This window comes from Lepidochelys kempii, chromosome 15 (genome assembly GCF_965140285.1).
Source record: "Lepidochelys kempii isolate rLepKem1 chromosome 15, rLepKem1.hap1, whole genome shotgun sequence".
Taxonomy (NCBI): domain Eukaryota; kingdom Metazoa; phylum Chordata; order Testudines; family Cheloniidae; genus Lepidochelys; species Lepidochelys kempii.
In genome coordinates this window covers 9,260,622-9,279,201 of record NC_136394.1, presented here as the reverse complement: position 1 = coordinate 9,279,201, position 18,580 = coordinate 9,260,622, and the positions used below count along the sequence as shown (strand labels likewise).

The 18,580-nt window shown below is 48.3% G+C and overlaps 1 protein-coding gene across 3 annotated transcripts in view; it reads left to right on the top strand.

Moving 5' to 3' along the window:
- KSR2 (kinase suppressor of ras 2) overlaps positions 1 to 18,580 on the top strand; it is a 283,459-nt gene that overhangs the window by 144,977 nt on the left and 119,902 nt on the right. For 2 of the 3 annotated variants that reach the window (XM_073312611.2, XM_078848923.1), the window contains exons 6-8: positions 7,791 to 7,860; positions 17,552 to 17,619; positions 17,793 to 17,891. In XM_073312611.2, coding sequence (XP_073168712.1) covers positions 7,791 to 7,860; positions 17,552 to 17,619; positions 17,793 to 17,891 — 237 coding nt within the window. Of the gene's footprint in view, positions 1 to 7,790; positions 7,861 to 11,615; positions 11,700 to 17,551; positions 17,620 to 17,792; positions 17,892 to 18,580 lie in introns of all 3 variants that reach the window. The other variant, XM_073312610.1, reaches the window with a different exon arrangement.

The following is an 18,580-nucleotide window of genomic DNA, read 5'->3' as shown; positions in this document are numbered from 1 at the left end:
GCCCAGGAAACAGAGCACAAAGATCGGGTCGAGCCACTAGCGATGATAAAAAATGAAGTTGAAGTCAAATCTTCATTCATTCGTCGGATGATTTTCCACTCTGTGTTCAAATTCTCTGTTCTGCCTGAGCATATGACAGCCCCATTGCTGGTAGTGACTCACTCCACTCAACTGTCGGTGTTTTATAAGACAGAGATCTGTAAAAGCTACGTAGAGGTTGAGTAGAATCTAGAAGTCGCTGCTGTCGATTTTTAAGAATCAAGTCTGTAATTTTTCAGTTGCCTTAACAAACACTTCTTGTCCTCTTCCCTTAAGGATTCAATATAAATGCCTTCATTAGTCAACTTCTGGACTGAAGTCTCTGCTTCTTCCAGTACTTTTTCAGTGGATAGCTCGCTGATTGATCCAAAATGTAGCTTCTATTGCTGGACAAAGATCTACTGCTGGTGTAGTAGATGCCTGGATGACATTAAAAAGAAAAGGAGTACTTGTGGCACCTTAGAGACTAACCAATTTATTTGAGCATGAGCTTTCGTGAGCTACAGCTCACTTCATCGGATGCATACCGTGGAAACTGCAGCAGACTTTATATATACACAGAGAATATGAAACAATACCTCCTCCCACCCCACTGTCCTGCTGGTAATAGCTTATCTAAAGTGATCATCAGGTGGGCCATTTCCAGCACAAATCCAGGTTTTCTCACCCTCCACCCCCCCACACAAATTCACTCTCCTGCTGGTGATAGCCCATCCAAAGTGACAACTCTTTACACAATGTGCATGATAATCAAGTTGGGCTATTTCCTGCACAAATCCAGGTTTTCTCACATCCCCCCCACCCCCATACACACACAAACTCACTCTCCTGATGGTTATAGCTCATCCAAACTGACCACTCTCCAAGTTTAAATCCAAGTTAAACCAGAACATCTGGGGGGGGGGGGTAGGAAAAAACAAGAGGAAACAGGCTACCTTGCATAAAATTAAAAAAGCTTTTAAAATTAAAAAGCTTTTAAAATGTCTTTTGAAGAGTCTGCAGCTCGTACTAGCGCTAGTTGGAGTAGATGGCCTCTGGAGCGTGTGTAGGAAAGACTAGGGTTATACTTTTCTCTGAGCAAAGCTTGTCTTCCACCAGGTCTTCCAGAGAAGTTTGCAGCTCCATCAGATGCACAAGCAGCCATCTGTTTAGGGTCCAATTGACAAGCATTTAACTTTTCTAAGATGTGGGTTGTCACAGATGCAGCCAATCTGTTTTCTATAACTTGAACATCTAGAAATGCATGTACTGGCCTACCACTGACATCAAGATAACGTACACAATGACTTAATGACCATTTCCACTGGTGCATTCATCAGCCATGGATGCAAATTTTTTGAATGTGGTGAGAGAGTTCTTCACTTTTTTCAGCTGTTGAGTCTTTCACTGTTGCACCACATGCGTCTAGCCAGTCAGTTGAGTTTCTTGCAGAAAGATAGCGAGCATTTGCTGGTCTTGTTCGGAACCAGCGTTCAACTTCAGGATGAACAAGAGACGATGCCCTTAACATTGGCCTCCAGTTTGTAGTGTGTGGCATCTCTTGCCTAAATAGAAAGTACGATGCCACAGCCATGTTTGTTTGCATGAACTGTGTTGTGTCTCCAAGATTCTTAACAGCCTCATTAAAACTCACCGGTGGTGTCCTTGGTCAGCGGACACTCAGAGTTCAGAGGTGCTTTCATATGAGTTCACCTCCCCAGTGCGGGGCAAGAAGGCGCCTTGCTCGTTTCTCCTGCTGCTCACTGTTCGCTCTGGCCACTGTTGTTTGTTGTGCCACCGTTCACTCCATCGCTCTGTTGCCAATGGCCCTGCACCGTCACCTTCTGCTGCCACCTGCCCCTGTGGCCTCTGCGAGTTGGTCTCTTGAGGTTCCACCCAGCTCTCAGTGCAGGAACCTCACTGCTAGTGCAGACTGGACCGTCTCTTCCACAGAAACCCACCATAGTAGAAACCCACCTGCTGTCCCACAGCAGGTCTAAGTGCTTAGACCTGATTGTCAGTGATTTCAGCTGTAGGGGTCACTTAACACAACAAAAGGCTCCCTATGGAGCCTAATCAGCTCTGTCTTTAAACAGTGGAGAGAGGCAGGTCAAACAGTACTTGGGAGTCAGGCAGACCATCAAGCAAAACACCTGTCCCCACCCTCTCTCTTGTTGCCCTCAATCAGCAGAAGCTAAGTACAGTTCTACTGCCCTTTACTCCTACAATAAGAATAACAACATTTCATTACATTCAAGTAATTTGTAACCCAACATTCAAGCCCTGCATTCAAGTAATTTGTAACCCAACCCCAGCCAAAATCTATCACTTGGGCAACACAGCTCTGATTGCTGGATACCTCGGTAGATTAGGTGTGACTGTAAATTCAGTCTGGTTCTGAAGCCTTTCCCCCCAGCTCATCACTAGCTGCCAGGGAGAGCTCATTTAGACTTTGCTTACAAATCATTATTTGAAATTATTAGGTTGGCCAACATCACCAAAATGAATGCACTCATGGTCATAAAAACAGCTGTATAAGGAAGCCAGTCTGTGTTCTTACTTTTCAAATGTTTTATACTTTTTCAGATACACGTATTTTATCATTCACTTTATATGCTTTTAAAGTGTGTGTATTAATGTTTCTATTTCAATTCAGATTTCCAAACAATCACTAAATTGGCAACACTGCATGTAACTAGTTCACAAAACTGGGGGGGTGGTTGGGGAAATTCGTGGGGGGGAAGGGTAAAAACCCCCATAGGGGGGTGTAGGGAAATCCCTGCATCCGTCCTGGTCACTGTGGGTTAGGGAAGCTCTTTGCTCAGGTGGTGCTCCAGAGGAAGGGATGGGCAGGAGCTGTGAAATTGACAATGAAGCCAGGCAGCTAGAGCCCAGCTCACCCCTGCTCCTCCGGAGAGCTGGGAGGCTGGACCTACTCCCAGCTGGGTCTAGAAGGCCAAGCAGCTTCCTGGCCCCACCCCCTGGGAATATTGGCTATCTTGGGGGGGGGGGGGGGGCTGAAGCCGGGACAGCTGGACCCCACACTCCAAGGGTGAGAAGCCCTGGGCAGCTTTCCCCCTGCTCCCGCCGGGGAATGGGGAGCCAAGGTCAGGGGGCAGCCTGCTGGGAGCTCAGGAGCCTGTGGAGCAGCTGGGCTCCCAGCAGGGAGCTGCCAGGAGAGCTCTCAGACTGGGCTCTCGGCTCCCCACACTGCCCCCTTAGGCTGGTGGAAGTCCTCTTGTTGAGGACACACACCACAACCGAAGGGAGGAAGTGTGGATGTGCACCACTGCAGTAGTTACTGTGGGCACTGTCATTCAACCTAATATATGTTGATTTAGATTTCTAGTGTAGACATACCCTTAGATGACCAACCACAAAGAGCAAAGAAACAGCTCTAGGACAGCCCATACTCTGAAAACTATCTACACCATTACTTGATGGTTGCTTCTAAATCATGATTGTGCTGGAAGAAGCTGTATACTGGTCTGTGAGCTGGAAGTACGGAGGGCAAGGGCCCGGTCCAATTCTCCTAGAAGTCCAGGGGAGTCTTCCTCTGAATCATGCCACAAATCCATAATAAATACTATTGGTAACGACTGTTTCCACCCCACTTGAGTGAAGCGTGTGGCAAGTTAGCGTTGCACAGGAAGTGGCATGTAAATGTAACCTTCAGGAGTAGCGTGTAATTAAAATACACCTCAACCTGATATATTAAAATGGGATATGAAAGCAAACCAAGGTACTCACTGCTTATTGAAAGTATGTTTAGTGAGGGATTGGTTGGCATACTGAATAAACCGCTGGGATCGCAGCTGGGTTCTGGCTTGCAGCCCTAGATGATAAGTCTGGTGGTCTGGCCTTACGTCCGTGATGGACAGCCTTTTGGCAGCAGAGAATCGCTACTGGTTACCGTTTGTGCGTGGGAGTCTCTCAAACCGTTCGTCATTAGCAGGCCTGCCTCTGCAGTTGCACTTGCCAGAGCAGAGTGAGTGGCTCCCAGCCTTCTTCCTTTCCAAAAGCTAAAGTCGGAGGAAGCCTGACATCTGCTCCCCAGACTGAATGTCTTTCTCGGAGAGATGCTGTAGCTCAACCAGATATGAATCTGGCTGGAGGCAGGAATGACAGGGGAGGTTCTGTGGCCTGTTATGCAGGAGGTCAGACTGGATGACCTCTCACGGTTCAGGCAACTGCATCTATATTCCCCCTCCGTGGTCCAGCAAGAGCACCCACTCTAGGCTTGTCACCTTGCCTGGGCAGAGACCCATGCCTGTCTCCCTCCTGAGCAGGGATTTTCTAGGCTGCACGGTTCCCTCCCTGCACTGCCATATCCCCAGCAAGTCAGACTGCCTAAATAGGCCAGTGTCTGTTCTCTTCTAAGGCTGTGCACCGCTGTAACTGCCAGCCATTATAAGTTACCTCACAACCCTTATAAGCAAGGACATTCATTCTTAAGGGGAAAGTATTGCAGAGAAAACATATAAAGAACCATCAAAGTTCTTATACGCATGCTAAAAGCTTACCATGGGGCCGCATTAGGCAAAAGTCCTTCCAACCCTTCCCAGGAAGGATTTGGGGTCTCCTGTCTGCTGGCTCAGAACAAAGGCCCCAAATCAGTTTAAACTCTCAGGCTGTTTATTCAAAAGTTTCTTCTTTGTCTGTTGGTCTCTGGAGAATCCAGTTTGAACCAATAGAGCCTCTCCATGTGGTGGTACCTCTCTGGAGGTATTACAACCAGAATGAATTTGCCTAATCGTCCCTCACTGTTCTTCATTCCTGGAGGGCTGTGGTCACACTCCCCCCTGGAATTACATACAGTCCCTGGCCCACAATGATACATACACCTAATACAGTAAGATCTCCCAAAGATACAGCCATTTCCTGCACTATCTGTCTCAAGTCCCTTTTGAGTCTTTAAATCTATGGATCAATTCAGTGCCAGCGCAGGGACTGGGAGGGGAGGGAGCATATGTTCCTGCTCTCAGGAAAGCTGGCTCGGCCCTTGATACAGGTTTTAGAGCCACCTGGCTGCAGTGTCCTCTAAGGAGTGCGGCACTGCCAGGGAATAGCCAGGAAGTCCACCACTTTCATATTCTCTTCCACCTGGCTCCTCCCCCTGGACTCCTCAGTCTTTCTCTCAGTCTGTGTGGGCAAGAAGCACTTTTTCCTCACTCCCCTGCCACAATTCAGGGGATTCCTTATTCTCCTTCTCCCAGCCCTCCTCCCTGTTGGCTCCAGGGGAGCTGCAGCTCTGAGCAGTGCCTGGCCCTTAGTTTGTCACTGGCTCGTTGCCCCTCGGTCTGCTAGGCCTGGTCCCTGATCCTCTGGTCTCGATCCTGCAACCAGACTTTCTTGGTTGCAGGCAGGGGTCTTCTCATACGGATCCAGCTGCAGGATTAGATACATAACCAACTCCATAGTCTTCCCCACCCAGGAGAGAAATTTTACACTGCTCATTCTAACCGTTCCTCCAACACCCCCAACTTGTTTGCATCAGAGAGGAAGTCAGTGGTTTGGGCCTGATTCTGCGCTTCCTGACATCACTACTAGTCCAGTGTAACACCAGAGACTTCAGTAGAATAACCACTCCGGAGTTACACTAAGACAAGTAAGAAGAGAATGAGACCCTTTGTGTTTCAGGGGCTGATTGAAAGCCCGTCAAAGTGAGTGGAAGGCTTTCCGTTGGTTTGATGGGCAATTAATCGGGCCAGCTGTGTGTGTGTCTGCATTTTGCTGCGTCAGTGCATGACACAAACACTGTGAACTTGATGGCTGGTTTGGCAATGACTTACCCTCCCCAGCCATATCAGCCATCAAGGTGCTAAGGAACTTGTGTTTGATTTTCTTTACAGGCAGGGCTCCCACTATCCTCTCTCAGAAGGGGAAATACAAAAGAGGTCTTTTTTATTTGTAATCATGCTATTCTTGCCAGCAAGTTAAAGAAGTATGGGCTGGATGAATGGACTGTAAGGTGGATAGAAAGTTGGCTAGATCGTCAGGCTCAACGGGTAGTGATCAATGGCTCGATGTCTAGTTGGCTGCTGGTATCAAGTGGAATGTCCCAGGGGCTGGTCCTGGGGCCAGTTTTGTTCAACATCTTCATTAATGATCTGGATGATTGGATGGATTGCACCCTCAGCAAGTTCATGGATGACACAAAGCTGGGGGAGAGGTAGATATGCTGGAGGGTAGGGATAGGGTCCAGAGTGACCTAGACAAATTAGAGAATTGGGCCAAAAGAAATCTGATGAGGTTTAACGAGGACAAGTGCAGAGTCCTGCACTTAGGACAGAAGAATCCCATGCACCGCTAGAGGCTGGGGACCGACTGGCTAAGCAGCGGTTCTGCAGAGAAGGACTTGGGGATTAGAGTGGAAGAGAAGCCGGATATGATTCAGCCGTGCGTCCTTGTTGCCAAGAAGGCCAGCATCATATTGGGCTGTATTAGTAGGAGCATTGCCCGCAGATCAAGGGAAATGATTATTCGGCACTGGTGAGGCCACATCCGGAGTACTGCGTCCAGTTTTGGGGCCCCCCACTACAGAAGGGATGTGGACAAATTGGAGAGTGCCCAGCGGAGGGCAACGAAAATGATTAGAGAGCTGGGGCACATGATTTATGAGGATAGGCTGAGAGAACTGGGCTTATTTAATCTGCAGAAGAGAAGAATGGGGGAGATTTGATAGCAGCCTTCAACTACGTGAAGTGGGGTTCCAGAGAGGATGGAGCTCGGCTGTTCTCCGTGGTGGCAGATGATAGAACAAGGAGCAATGGTCTCAAGTTGCAGTGGGGAGGGCTAGGTTGGATATTAGGAAACACTATTTCACTAGGAGGGTGGTGAAGCACTGGAATGGGTTACCTAGGGAGGTGGTGGAATCTCCTTCCTTAGAGGTTTTTAAGACCTGGCTTGTCAAAGCCCTGGCTGGGATGATTTAGTTGGGGTTGGTCCTGCTTTGAGCAGGGGAGTGGACTAGATGACCTTCTGAGGTCTCTTCTAACCCTAATCTTCTATGATTTGAACAGTAGTTAAATTGGTTTCTAAGAGGTTGACAGCTGGCTTTTTGTTAAGATAGAGATACAGTCACAAGGATGTGATGCCTTATTAATAAACTATGAGTTGCCGATTAGGCTTCATCTTCCCATTCTTGTTTGGAAATCATTAACTGTCTCTAACAGACTTGTATTCCCAGCTGCCCAGAGACTGTGTGTGTGCTGGATTGAATGTATCTTGGAAGAATAATCAACTGGTGCAAATGCGTGCGTTCGTTTGTTCGTTCTCTCTCTCTGAGTGAAACCCCTCATGCCTGTGCAAAACTAGTTACTTATTGATCTTGTTTGATTATTGTGAGTGGAGGGGAGAAGAAGCTGCTTCCTTAGCTGAGTTAAAGAGTTGACCCTGTGGTACTTGCTTAGGGGCTAGGGAAATGAAGTCCGTAGGAGTTCTGCCTGGGTAAATGAAGTGCAGGAGTGGGCTGCAAATGGTAGAAAGCAAATAACTCTCATGCTGACTGGTTATAATTAGAGCCCTGTGCAGATACAAAATTTGTGTCCACATCTGATCTGCAAACACGGTTCGCGGATATCCACCTCTGCGCGTGCGGCTATCCACGGATATCCGCAGACTTGCAGGGCTCTCGTTATATCCCTGCGGTAACTGATGCTCCTCTCTCTTTGGTTGTAATGCTCCTCCATACTCCTCTGTTCAGAGAGTAACATCTGGCCTTCCCCCTTATGAATCCTTGTTTGTTTCTGTTCTGTCTTCTCACCCTGCAGATACGCTGTCAGTGCCTCGCTGGTCCCCACAGATTCCCCGCCGTGATCTAGGAAACTCAATCAAACACAGGTACGGTATCGCTGAGAAGTGCCACACGAATCTGTCCTGGGAATTCACACTTGAACACAAGGATCCTGTTGTGGCAGGCAACAGCCTTTCTATTCTGTAATACGTCCTATCCTATTCTCTGCAGCCCCTTGGCCCCCATTATGTGGGTCAGAGGCGTGCCCCTGGTATGTGTGTGTGAGAGAGAGCCTCACACCTGACACAGCAATTTATTTGCATTTGATTTTGACCCATGAACGAACTTCAAGACTGACCGCTGTGAAGGCTGAAAGCTGAGATCCAGAAAACGTGTGTAGCACATAGGAAGTCCAGTCATAGACTGAGAGCCCAGTGTGCTAGGTTCTGTACAAACATACTGAAAGACAGCCCCTGCCCCAAGCAATTGACACCAAGCAGAAAAGCTAACTCTCCCTAGGTAGCGCCATTCCAAAGAACACAGGGAAAGCAAGAGTAAGTCAGAGGTGTAGCTGAAAAGCATGTGGTGGGAGGGGAGGGATTCAGAGTACTTTCCTATAGCAATCCAGCTTCAAGTCCTAACCATCTAGAATATTTTTCAGAGTGGCAGCCGTGTTCGTCTGTATCAGCAAAAAAACCGAGGAGTCCTTGTGGCACCTTAGAGACTAACAGATTTATTTGGGCATAAGGTTTCGTGGGCTAAAACTCACTTCATCATCAGATGCATGCAGTGGAAAATACAGTAGGAAGATAGATATACACAGAGAACATGAAGAAATGGGTGTTGCCATACCAACTGTAACAAGACTAATCAATTAAGGTGCACTATTATCAGCAGGAGAAAAAAAACTTTTGCAGTGATAATCAGGGTGGCTCATTTCAAACAGTCGACAAGAAGGTGTGAGTAACAGTAGGGGGGAAATTAACATGGGGAAATAGTTTTTACTTTGTGTAATGACCCATCCACTCCCAGTCTTTATTCAAGCCTAATTTAATGGTGTCCCCTACTGTTACTCACACCTTCTTGACAACTGTTTGAAATGGGCCACCTTGATTTTCACTACAAAAAATTTTTTTCTCCTGCTGATAATAGCACACCTTAATTGATTAGTCTCGTTACAGTTGGTATGGCAATACCCATTTCTCCATGTTCTCTGTGTATATCTATCTTCCTACTGGTTTTTTTCACTCCATGCATCCGATGAAGTGGGTTTTAGCCCACGAAAGCGTATGCCCAAATAAATTTGTTAGTCTCTAAGGTGCCACAAGTCCTCCTCATCTAGAATATTGTATTTCCAGATGGAGTGAAGGGGGAAAGGCATGAGCCCGCCCAGGAGACAAACATCTCTCGCTGGCAGCAGATTTGCCAAGGCAGCTACAGTATCTAATCTGTTTGCGTCACTGCTTCACATGCAGAAGAGAAGCTGTTCATGCTAGAAGCCACTGGCACTGTTTGGGGTTTCACACCAGCCCTGAATGGGAATCTCATTGCTGGGAACTTGCAGTCAGAGATCTCTCCCCTCCCAGCCTTACTGAGTAGGTAGCTGCGGGAGTTTTACATTTTGCTTTAGCACCCGGAGGCCCATGACATGTTCATGCCAGCCTGACTGCTTGGAGAGAGGCAGGTTGGTCAGAGACCCTGTCACACATCTCCTCTAAAATTGTGCCCGCCTGCCAGACCTCCGTGCTCCTTCCTCGAGTCCCATGGCAGCAGTAAGTGGCGGGCTGCCATAACGGAAATGCCCAGCAATCTATTAAGGTAGTAGGGATGATGAAGCAAAGAGAAAACTCGTCAGCTTCATCACCCTCTCCCTAAACGTCATGGAGCTAGATCATCAGCTCCTGCAAATCGGCATTACTCACGTGACGTCACAGCGGCACCACTGTCCCCAGGCTCTAAGGCAGGGATGAGGAAAAACCATCTGGTGGTCATAATGCCCTAGCTCACGCAAGCTTGCTGGTCAGGGGTTTGATGGGGTGAAACATGGAGCCCATTCAAGATGAATCTGTTCAACCACATTACTCAGACTGCACTAAACTCCCAGTTGCCAGCATGAAAGGGCATAAATGGGGCCACCCCAATGCTCTCTATCTCCAAACCAGAGAGAAAACTAGTCGCAGAGGGCAGAACACTTCTGAGCTGCTCTCAGGGTGTGTAATTTACTGAGTTAAAACCTCTGACCCGGGCCAGGCCAGGAGCAATAAGACCCATCGTTTCTCTTTCTCCAGCACAGAGCTGATGGGCAGGGGAGGAGGGGGTGCGGAGGGATCCCCTTCTACTTCCAACATGTAGGCACAGCATTCTAGGGGCAAATTTCACTTCCATTTCAGCTGAGATGTAGTTTAGATAAGGCTTGAGCTGAGGTTGATAGAGATTGTCCGTGATCTGTGGCCTGCCACCCTGGAGTAAACTCCACACAAGCTGTTTGCTGCTTTTGTAGCTAGCATGAGAAAAAGGAATGGAAACTGCCCCACACTGGGGTGGGGTGACGTGCAGGAGCCCAGTTCAGCTGCAGGAAAGGAACGTGGCACTAGGCTGTGGCTCGAGATGGGGGGGGTTTCCAAATCGGAGCTTCTGCCCATCCTCATCCTGCAGCGAGACCAACTCCTTTCCAGACCTCCTCGAGGGTGCTCACAGTTGTGTGTTTTACCTATCCAGTCGTTGTGAGTTATTTGTGTACCGTGGGACCCCAGCAGTGATCGGAGCCCCCTTGGCAGGCAGATGTTCCCCGCCCCAAAGAGCTTCCAATCCAGCTAGACCAGGCAAAGGGGCGAGGCCAGGGAGCTTTTTAATACCCATTTTGCAGATGGGGACTGAGACACACACATGAAGGGACTAGTTGGATCGCACAGGGAGTCCATGAGCTGGGAGCTGAAGCCTCTTCTGAGTGCAGAGCCTTTGTGTTTTAAATTTTCATTCTATTTTTATTAACCTGTTTAAAACCCTGGAAAATTATATGAAACATTTTGTTTGACTTGAAACAGTCGTGCCGTGTCTCTCCCCCTGCCCTGCGACAATATTTTGGTAGGGCCACTGAACTGAAAACTCTGTTCCTGTCAGTCATCCTGGCTTTCACTCGTCTGAGCACCCTGCCTGGCCTGTACCTTTGGAGGGAGGGTGCTGCTAAATCCCAGCTGCTCGGCATGGTCCCATGTGTGCTTAGGATGAGCTTCTAGTGGGTTGACAAAGATCAAGATGAGCCCCGTCTGATTAACACGGACTGACAAATTGACTGATGTGGCTGTGGCTAAGGGCAGATTAACATGAAAGAGGATCTAGTTTGTAATTGTCAATCTCCTTCAAATTTCCCAGTTCCTTCTCCTTACTCCTTTGCTGAAGTCAATGTCTGTCAAATGCCATTTCCGCCCTCGTTCAGCTGGGTGGCAAGGCCCGAGCTCTAGGGTCTGTCTGCACCGCAGTAAGACACCAACGCGGATGAATTTCAGAACCTGGGTCTGCAGATTTCGGCTTACGAGGCTGACGCTGCGGCACTAAAAATAGCCCTGAAGATGTTCTTGCTCGGGCTCTGAAACCTGGCCTGGGGGTAGGTCTCGGAGCTGGAGATCCAGGCCAAGCGGGAACGTCTACCCTGCTACTTCTTGCACCAGGGCTGCTGCGGGAAACTCACTGCTCTGGTTTTTGTTTTGGCTTGACTGATCACTGTAACAGACTTAAACGCTGGTGCTGTGTGGAGGGGGCTAAAGCATAGAGGGTAGCGATGCTTATAAAGCATTTCTCCACCCAGGGTAGGGCACAGCAACCTTCTTTGTTCTTAACACTTATCTGATGTTTTCCTCTGCAGATTTTCCACCAAGTATTGGATGTCTCAGACATGCACCGTCTGTGGGAAAGGAATGTTGTTTGGATTAAAATGTAAAAACTGCAAGTACGTCATGGTTTCTAAGCTGGCTTTGTTGTTGCTTAATGTTGCAAAAGGAATGACTGGGCCGTCATCTCCTGAGCGCTCTGGGTGTGTTTTTTCTGAATGGGGCTCAGACGTCCCCAGGCCTGCCATTGTCTCCCCTCTCATCTGCATGAAAATTCTTTCCATGACTTTGAGATAAGCAAAACGCCCCTAATGGCTGAAGTCCTGAGTTCATCCACCAATTCCCCCATGCCCTGCCTGTGCAAATCAATATCACTGCTCCGAGGTCGGGGGAGAAGTTAGTTCAGGTCCCCAGTCCATTCAGCTCTCTCCTGAGCCTGCTGCTCAGAGTGGCTAAGTGTGAGGATGATTTTCAGGAGCTAAGGCACCTGTCCATTACATGCTGACCTGAGACAGCAAGGGCAGTTCCCACTGAGCACCAAATGCCTCGTCTGCTCTGGCTGCATTTGCCTCACTCACAAGTTGCCTTTCTTTGCAGTTTGGAAGGTCAGGATTCCCCCCTCACCCCCGGCGCGGATCTCCCCAGCTGGTTGCTGCAGCACCTGGCTGACACAGGGCCCAGCTGGTGCCTCTGTTGTAGCAGACTGCCATGCGGGGCAGGGCAGGATTCTGTAGGCCTAGCTGCTGTTTAAACCCCATTGTGTGGTGCATTTTACGTTAGCTTTTCCATTTGATAACGAAGAATGTCCTGCCCCTTCAATGGCTAAACAAATCCAAAAGGGCTTCCTTTGCCCATGCCGGGTGAAGGTGCAAGGTGCTGTGTGTTTCAGCCGAAACCACTGCAAAAGCCTAAAATGTGGCTCACTTCAGCCAGGGCTCCAGAGAGGCGGAGAACATAGCCCCCTAGTTCTCTCCTCTGTAAGCCACTTCCCAGGGAGCCAGACTCAGACCCTGCTTCCTCCAGCACATCCTCTTTCTAATGTGCCGGGCATGGAGCAAAGGAATGAACTCCTCCCTCCTCCCAGCGAAAGAGCTGACCTTGCCCTGCTTCTCCACACATCCCTGCCCTCTGGGCTGGCAACAGTGGGGCCTTCCTTTAACCAGAGGGGAGAGAGGTAACCCCCATTCCCACCCCCTCCTGGCAGGCATGTGTTTGTTTGTTTTTTTGTAGGGTGCACAAAACATGGATTACAAAATTCTGGTAACATTGAATCAATTTGGGAGAGGGAGGGGGAGAAGAGCTGACTTGGAGAGAACTCTAATCCTTGCACTAGTGGAAAGATTGCTTTGAAGGCTAGTAATTTGGGGTATCAGAGGATGGCTGATGAGACGTGTGCTCGGGTTCCTTGATTCTAGTGGCAGAGACCCCAGTGGTGTATTGTGCCCATAAACTCAGAGGGGAGGTAAGGGAAGGTCTAGGGCAGCAACTGGTCAGCATCTGGCTGATAACCTGTCCATTCCTGCTTTCTTTCCGGGAGACTCAGCCCATGGAGTCCCTTGGTTAAATTTGGCCTTCTGTTGTGTTACCTAGCAATAAATCAACTCCTGGCAGTAATTGTATTTGCTGTACAGCTCTGTGATTGAATCTGAAAGTACATTAATAATGGATAACAGGGGTAATTTTATGCCTAGGAATAGCATGTGTAACAATGCAAGCAGAGAGAGGTAGTCCCAGTCTCCTGCTCTGGGGTGTAAAGCACACTTCCTGGAAGAATAGGAAGGAATTCTCTCCCCCCTCCCTGACATGCATGCTGCCCAGCTGGGGAGATGCACTCTCTTCCTCTGAAGTTTCAGGTGTGTGTCACTGCTGGAGGAGGGATAACCAGACCTGAGAGACTCATGGTTCTGACCAGTGTGGCAGACCTATGGTCTGGGTCCAGTTGATCTCTCTGTAGTGTCCTTTCGCCCTAGTACAGAAAATCCACTCCGCTTTTAGGTGATGCCAGCCGAGCCCTTTGGCTGGACATTAAGCCAAGGGAAGTTGTACCTTCCATCTCACTGGGAGCCGCATCAGGCCCCAACTCCAAGGGCACTGTTGCAAGGTGCCAATCACCTCCTGGGAGGTGCATGCCCTCCACTCCCACTGACTGCGCAACTCACAGGATCAAGCCTTTTACACGCAGTTGGTTGCTCTGCGGTATCCCACCACCTCTTCTGTATCCCTCAAGTTTCTTTCTGCAGGGCGACGCTGAAGGATTTCCCAGCCTTCCTGCTCCCGTGCCTGGGGCGTTCCACTCACCATCCTGTAACGCTTTCTCACACGGCGCCTTGGCAGCCGAGCGAACCAGGAGGTGAAACAGCTGTGCCTGCAGATGAGAGTAACTAAGATGAATTGTGCGTTACCCAGAGTGCGGTGTAGCTCAGAGCTTCGGATGCGTCTCTATTTATGGCACCATTGCCTTGAGCTGCCTTCTCTCTTTTATGGCATCAGCAAAAATCTTACAAACTTGTGTTTCTCTGAGAAGCTCATTGTGCTGTAGAGGATCCAAACAAACAAACAACAAAGTTGCAAAACGTGATTTAATGGAAATGGGCTGTTCTTCGAAGGCCACAAAGATGAGCAGGATTTAACAGAATAGTGGGCCAGATTCTGATTTGTTACACTGTTCTGATTCTAGAGTAACCCTGCAGAAGTTACTCTGGATACCCGAGATATCATTTGCTTTTCTAAGGCTAGGGAATATGCCAAGTCACTGCTTTGTAACTGAGTCAATGCTAACTTCTTAATGGTGTTTATTAACATTTTTATGTTAATAAAATATTGAGTTAGTACAAGGAGGGGAGGTTTAACCTGGTGCAATACATGATGATATTTTGCATAGTTAAAGCTGGATCCCATTGTTCTAATAGTGACACTGCCAAGTACTTTTTGTAACCTCCCCTTTTTTTGGTACACCTTTGTAAGCCCTTGAGAATTAAATGTAATTCTCCGTTAATATTGTCCTGTCCAGCTTGACAAACCTCTCACCCCTCCCCTTTTGTGTGCAATTGCGTTGAAATGGATCGTTCTGATTAACAGTGGCAGCTAATGTTGCTCCTTCTCACTGGCAGAAATGGACACACAGCCAAAGGAGGTTTGAGGGACCTGGGTTAGAACAGGGAGGACAGTGGGATTGGAACCCGCTGCTTTAAACAGCAGGGGGGTCTGAGGGGCATTGGCGAAGTGAGAGTAAACGAGAGGAGTGCAGAGCTGTATCTTGGGATTGAAATGCACTAGGCGGGAGGCTGTGTCTGCTTCTGTGTCAGCCTTGTACGAGCACTTAGAAAAAACCACATTAATTGTGGATTTTCACAAAAAACTAAAGACTAACGAACTACTCCAGTTCCTCACCTTCTGCCTACCCAGCCACTGCTGGCACTGTTCTTCCCTGTAAAGAAGCAGGTTACCAAACAAACAACCCACCCCCCAAAGCCTCCAATATCAAATTAATCCTTGGCTCTGCTTCTAGGAATCTTTGTGTAACGAAATCTAACACCATGCGGCTCCTGAATTTTCATTACCCAGCTCATTGACTTGTGGCCGCTTGTTGTATTTTTTTTTTTTTAATTTTTTTATTCCCTTGACCCTGTTTCTTTTATAATATTGTTTTTTCCTTTGCTTTCCATGCGTGTGCACTGAGCGCTTATACAGCCCTCCTCTGCTCTGGCTCATGGGGGCAGAATGGGAGGCTGGGACTCTTACATTCTTAATTAGGACCCAGTGAAAAGGTTTTAGAGGCATAAGAGCCTGCTTATATCTATATGTCTGAACCAGGGGTGAAGCCCTCAGTAGACTCATATTCTTGCCTGTGTTAAATAATAAAGGCTGCACAGAATATTAAATGAAACAATCCTAGCTTGAAATGGTCCAATCATTTCTGTTAAATGTCTTGGTAATAAAACCATAAGGAACACTGCAGCGGCAGAGATAAATTGCAAAACAGAGGGAGGAAGAGCAGGGGGCTACCGAATTATTTCTCCTCTGCTGCCAGATGCTTTAATTAAGTGCAACCCAGCATTAGCTCTGGATAATATTCAGTAGGAAACAGCAAAGAGCTCTTGGCACAGAGTGTGGGTCTCTGCTCCCTTTGTCTCAGGCTAGATTGTCAGAAATGTTAGTTTCCGCAGCTCTGGGCAGTAATGAAATTGCTGGGTTTTCCTAGCAGCAGAAGGGTGCTTGGGCATCTCTTTCAATTCAGCATGGAGCCGCACTCAGCTGCGTGATCCATGCAGGATCGCAGTAGTGAGAAAACCGAGAGGCCCACTGGAATACTGGGTGGCTCTCCTTGCCAGGGTAGATTTAGTTCCCCTCTTGAATGATCTCCGAATGCAAGCTGGGTTGGGCCAGATACATTCTTGGAAAAGCCCATGGTGAAAAAAGTCCAGATGGTGGAGGAAACTCTGTGAGTGACTGGCTAGGTATCGCTGCTACAGTGAGCTGGAAATGAGCCAATCCCCCAACATGGCACTAGGAGAGCACTGCATTGGAAGTGATCACCATTTTGGGTGAGAGGTGAATCAAGGCTTTAACCATTTGTGGCCTAGAGCCCGTGGAACTTTTCACAAAAGCTGGGAGGAAGCCCTAATTGAGTTACATTCCTCCCGCCTAAATTCCGTGGTTACTTTAACCAGCTGAAATTTCCCCCCGTCATAACCTGAGTAGTCAAGTGCCTTTAGATGCTCCCTCCCTCCCAAAGGATTCACTTGACAGTTCAGGGGGGATGGTCCCAGCCAAATACATATGTCTGAGAGTCAGTTACTAATGAAGGGGAGCTGGGAGCGTGAGCAGAAGCACGTTAACCTACCACGTTACGGGGATCTCTGTAAAGCGGAGAATGGAAGCGTCCGAGAGCGCTTGGAGTGCTAGCCGGGGAGGTGCCCTGGAGCTGGCTTTGGAGACTGTGTTTGTGGATAGCTTAAAGAATGTGTTTTGCCGTTTGCTCACTTTTCAGCTCCTCCAGCCCACACCCCAAGTTGGTTGGGAGGGGGAAGGACAAACAGACCTTGTCTAGGTCAATATGTCTGAGTGGGGTATCGGTGTCAGTAATCACGAGGTGACCCAGTTGCTTAGGCCCTGTGAAACTACCCTTTGGCTGTTAAACAGATGCCTGCATTTCTGTGATGGGCGAAATGATCCCGTTGCAGTTCTCCCAAACCCGCGGCTATCTGAATGTGTTATGTTCCTCCAGGATGTTCCGATCGTCAGAGTTGTACTGTATCCTTTACACCCCCACTGCCCTGTTCACAGATGTTCAGAGGCAATAGGCATGATTCACCTGTATGGGACTGATGCATATTTTTCATCTCCTGCATGAGTTGGGTGGGGGAGTATTGACCCCCCAACAGCAAGCAGTGGCAATGCTGCAGCTGTCCTCTGCTGACGGCTCTCCTGGGGTGGGGAGTGGCTCCAACTCTGGCCGTGGTCTCATCGGAGCAGGTGGACTCTGAGATTTGCTAAACCAGTGCATCTCCTAGGTGCCCTGTCTCCTCTCTTCCCAGCCAGTGCCCTCTTGTTTCCGGGAGATGTACCTCCCACCGCCGCTACCTTCTGGAGACCCTTTCTACCACCTGTGACCTGCAGCCCCAGTTCCACCCCTGGACCTAGTACAGTGAAACAAGCCCCATCTTTGGGTGAAAGTTGCCAAAGGGGGGGTGCATCATTTGAAGCAACAGCTGCAGGATCTGGTGGAGCCAGCAGGATGCCGCCAAGCCCTGGTGCATGCCCAACACTGTTGAGCAGACAACGCCACACGAAACAAAAGCAACTTGGAAGTTAGCTTGAGTCACCACCATCCTGTCTGCAAAATTAATTTCTTTCTACATTAAGGTTCCCTTGTTCTCAGCTGGCCCACGTGTGACAGTCCCTCCTCACGTCCGCCCAGGGACTGGGATGGATCCGCCTTCATATTTGTTTTTATTGCTTCTTCTCTTAGGCTAAAGTGCCACAACAAATGCACCAAAGAGGCTCCACCTTGTCACATACTGATCATCCACCGTGGAGGTAAGAACCCCTTTACTAGCTTTGGCTTCCTTGATGTTTTTGCCAGGTAAAAATTTTCAAAAGTGCCTAAGTGACTTAGGAGCCTGAACCCCCATTTATAGCCAATGGGACTTAGGCTCCTACATCACATAGGCACTTTTGAAAATGTTACCGACCATCTTTTCCGCTTATAGGGAGACGAGCTGTCCGATGCGAGGCAGATTTGCATTCCAAACCACTTCCACCCACCCTCCCCCTGCCACCTTTTCTTTTCAGATTCCCCACAACGCGGGGTAAGTGCAACAGGTTTGAGCCTTTTGCTAACGTTGAAAGCTGGCCTGGGTGGAAGTTTGGGACCCTAGATCTGCGGTGGCTCTGTTGATGCATGCGGGTCTCATTTCATTACATGAAACAGCAGCGTTAATGTCAGGCAAAGGCACATTCAGATGCTAATTGTGCTATTGAAATTGTCTGCTTTCCTCTCCTCCAGGAGCGCAGTTCATAAATATGAAAAGGAACGGGGCACATTTACAAGTCCAGAAGGGAGGCTTTGCACCAGGAAGAGTTTTTCCTTTTCATTTGAATTCTGGCTACGTGCTCCCAGGGCAAAACGGGGGTGGTGGTGCTTTGAGATTACCTAGGGGGAATGCTGTAAATTAAATTAAAATAAATTGAAATAAAGATTCCAAAATATGCATATAATTTTAGATCTAATAAGGCCGTTAGAATATGTTAAATACCAACTGATTATTAAAAACATATTCATTGAGAATAACCCTTTTTGCTATTTTTTAAAAAATAAGTTACTTACTGCACCTAACGAGGCCAGTTGTGCTCTGGAATCTAAAATTCAGAATGGGGCATCATCTGATTCAGAGGTGGTTCACTTCTTTTCACAGGTGGGCTGCCCTGAATAGTCACTGCAATGGTAGTTCTGTACTGTGGCTGTTTGAACTCAAACAGACCCTGTGGTTCTCTCTAG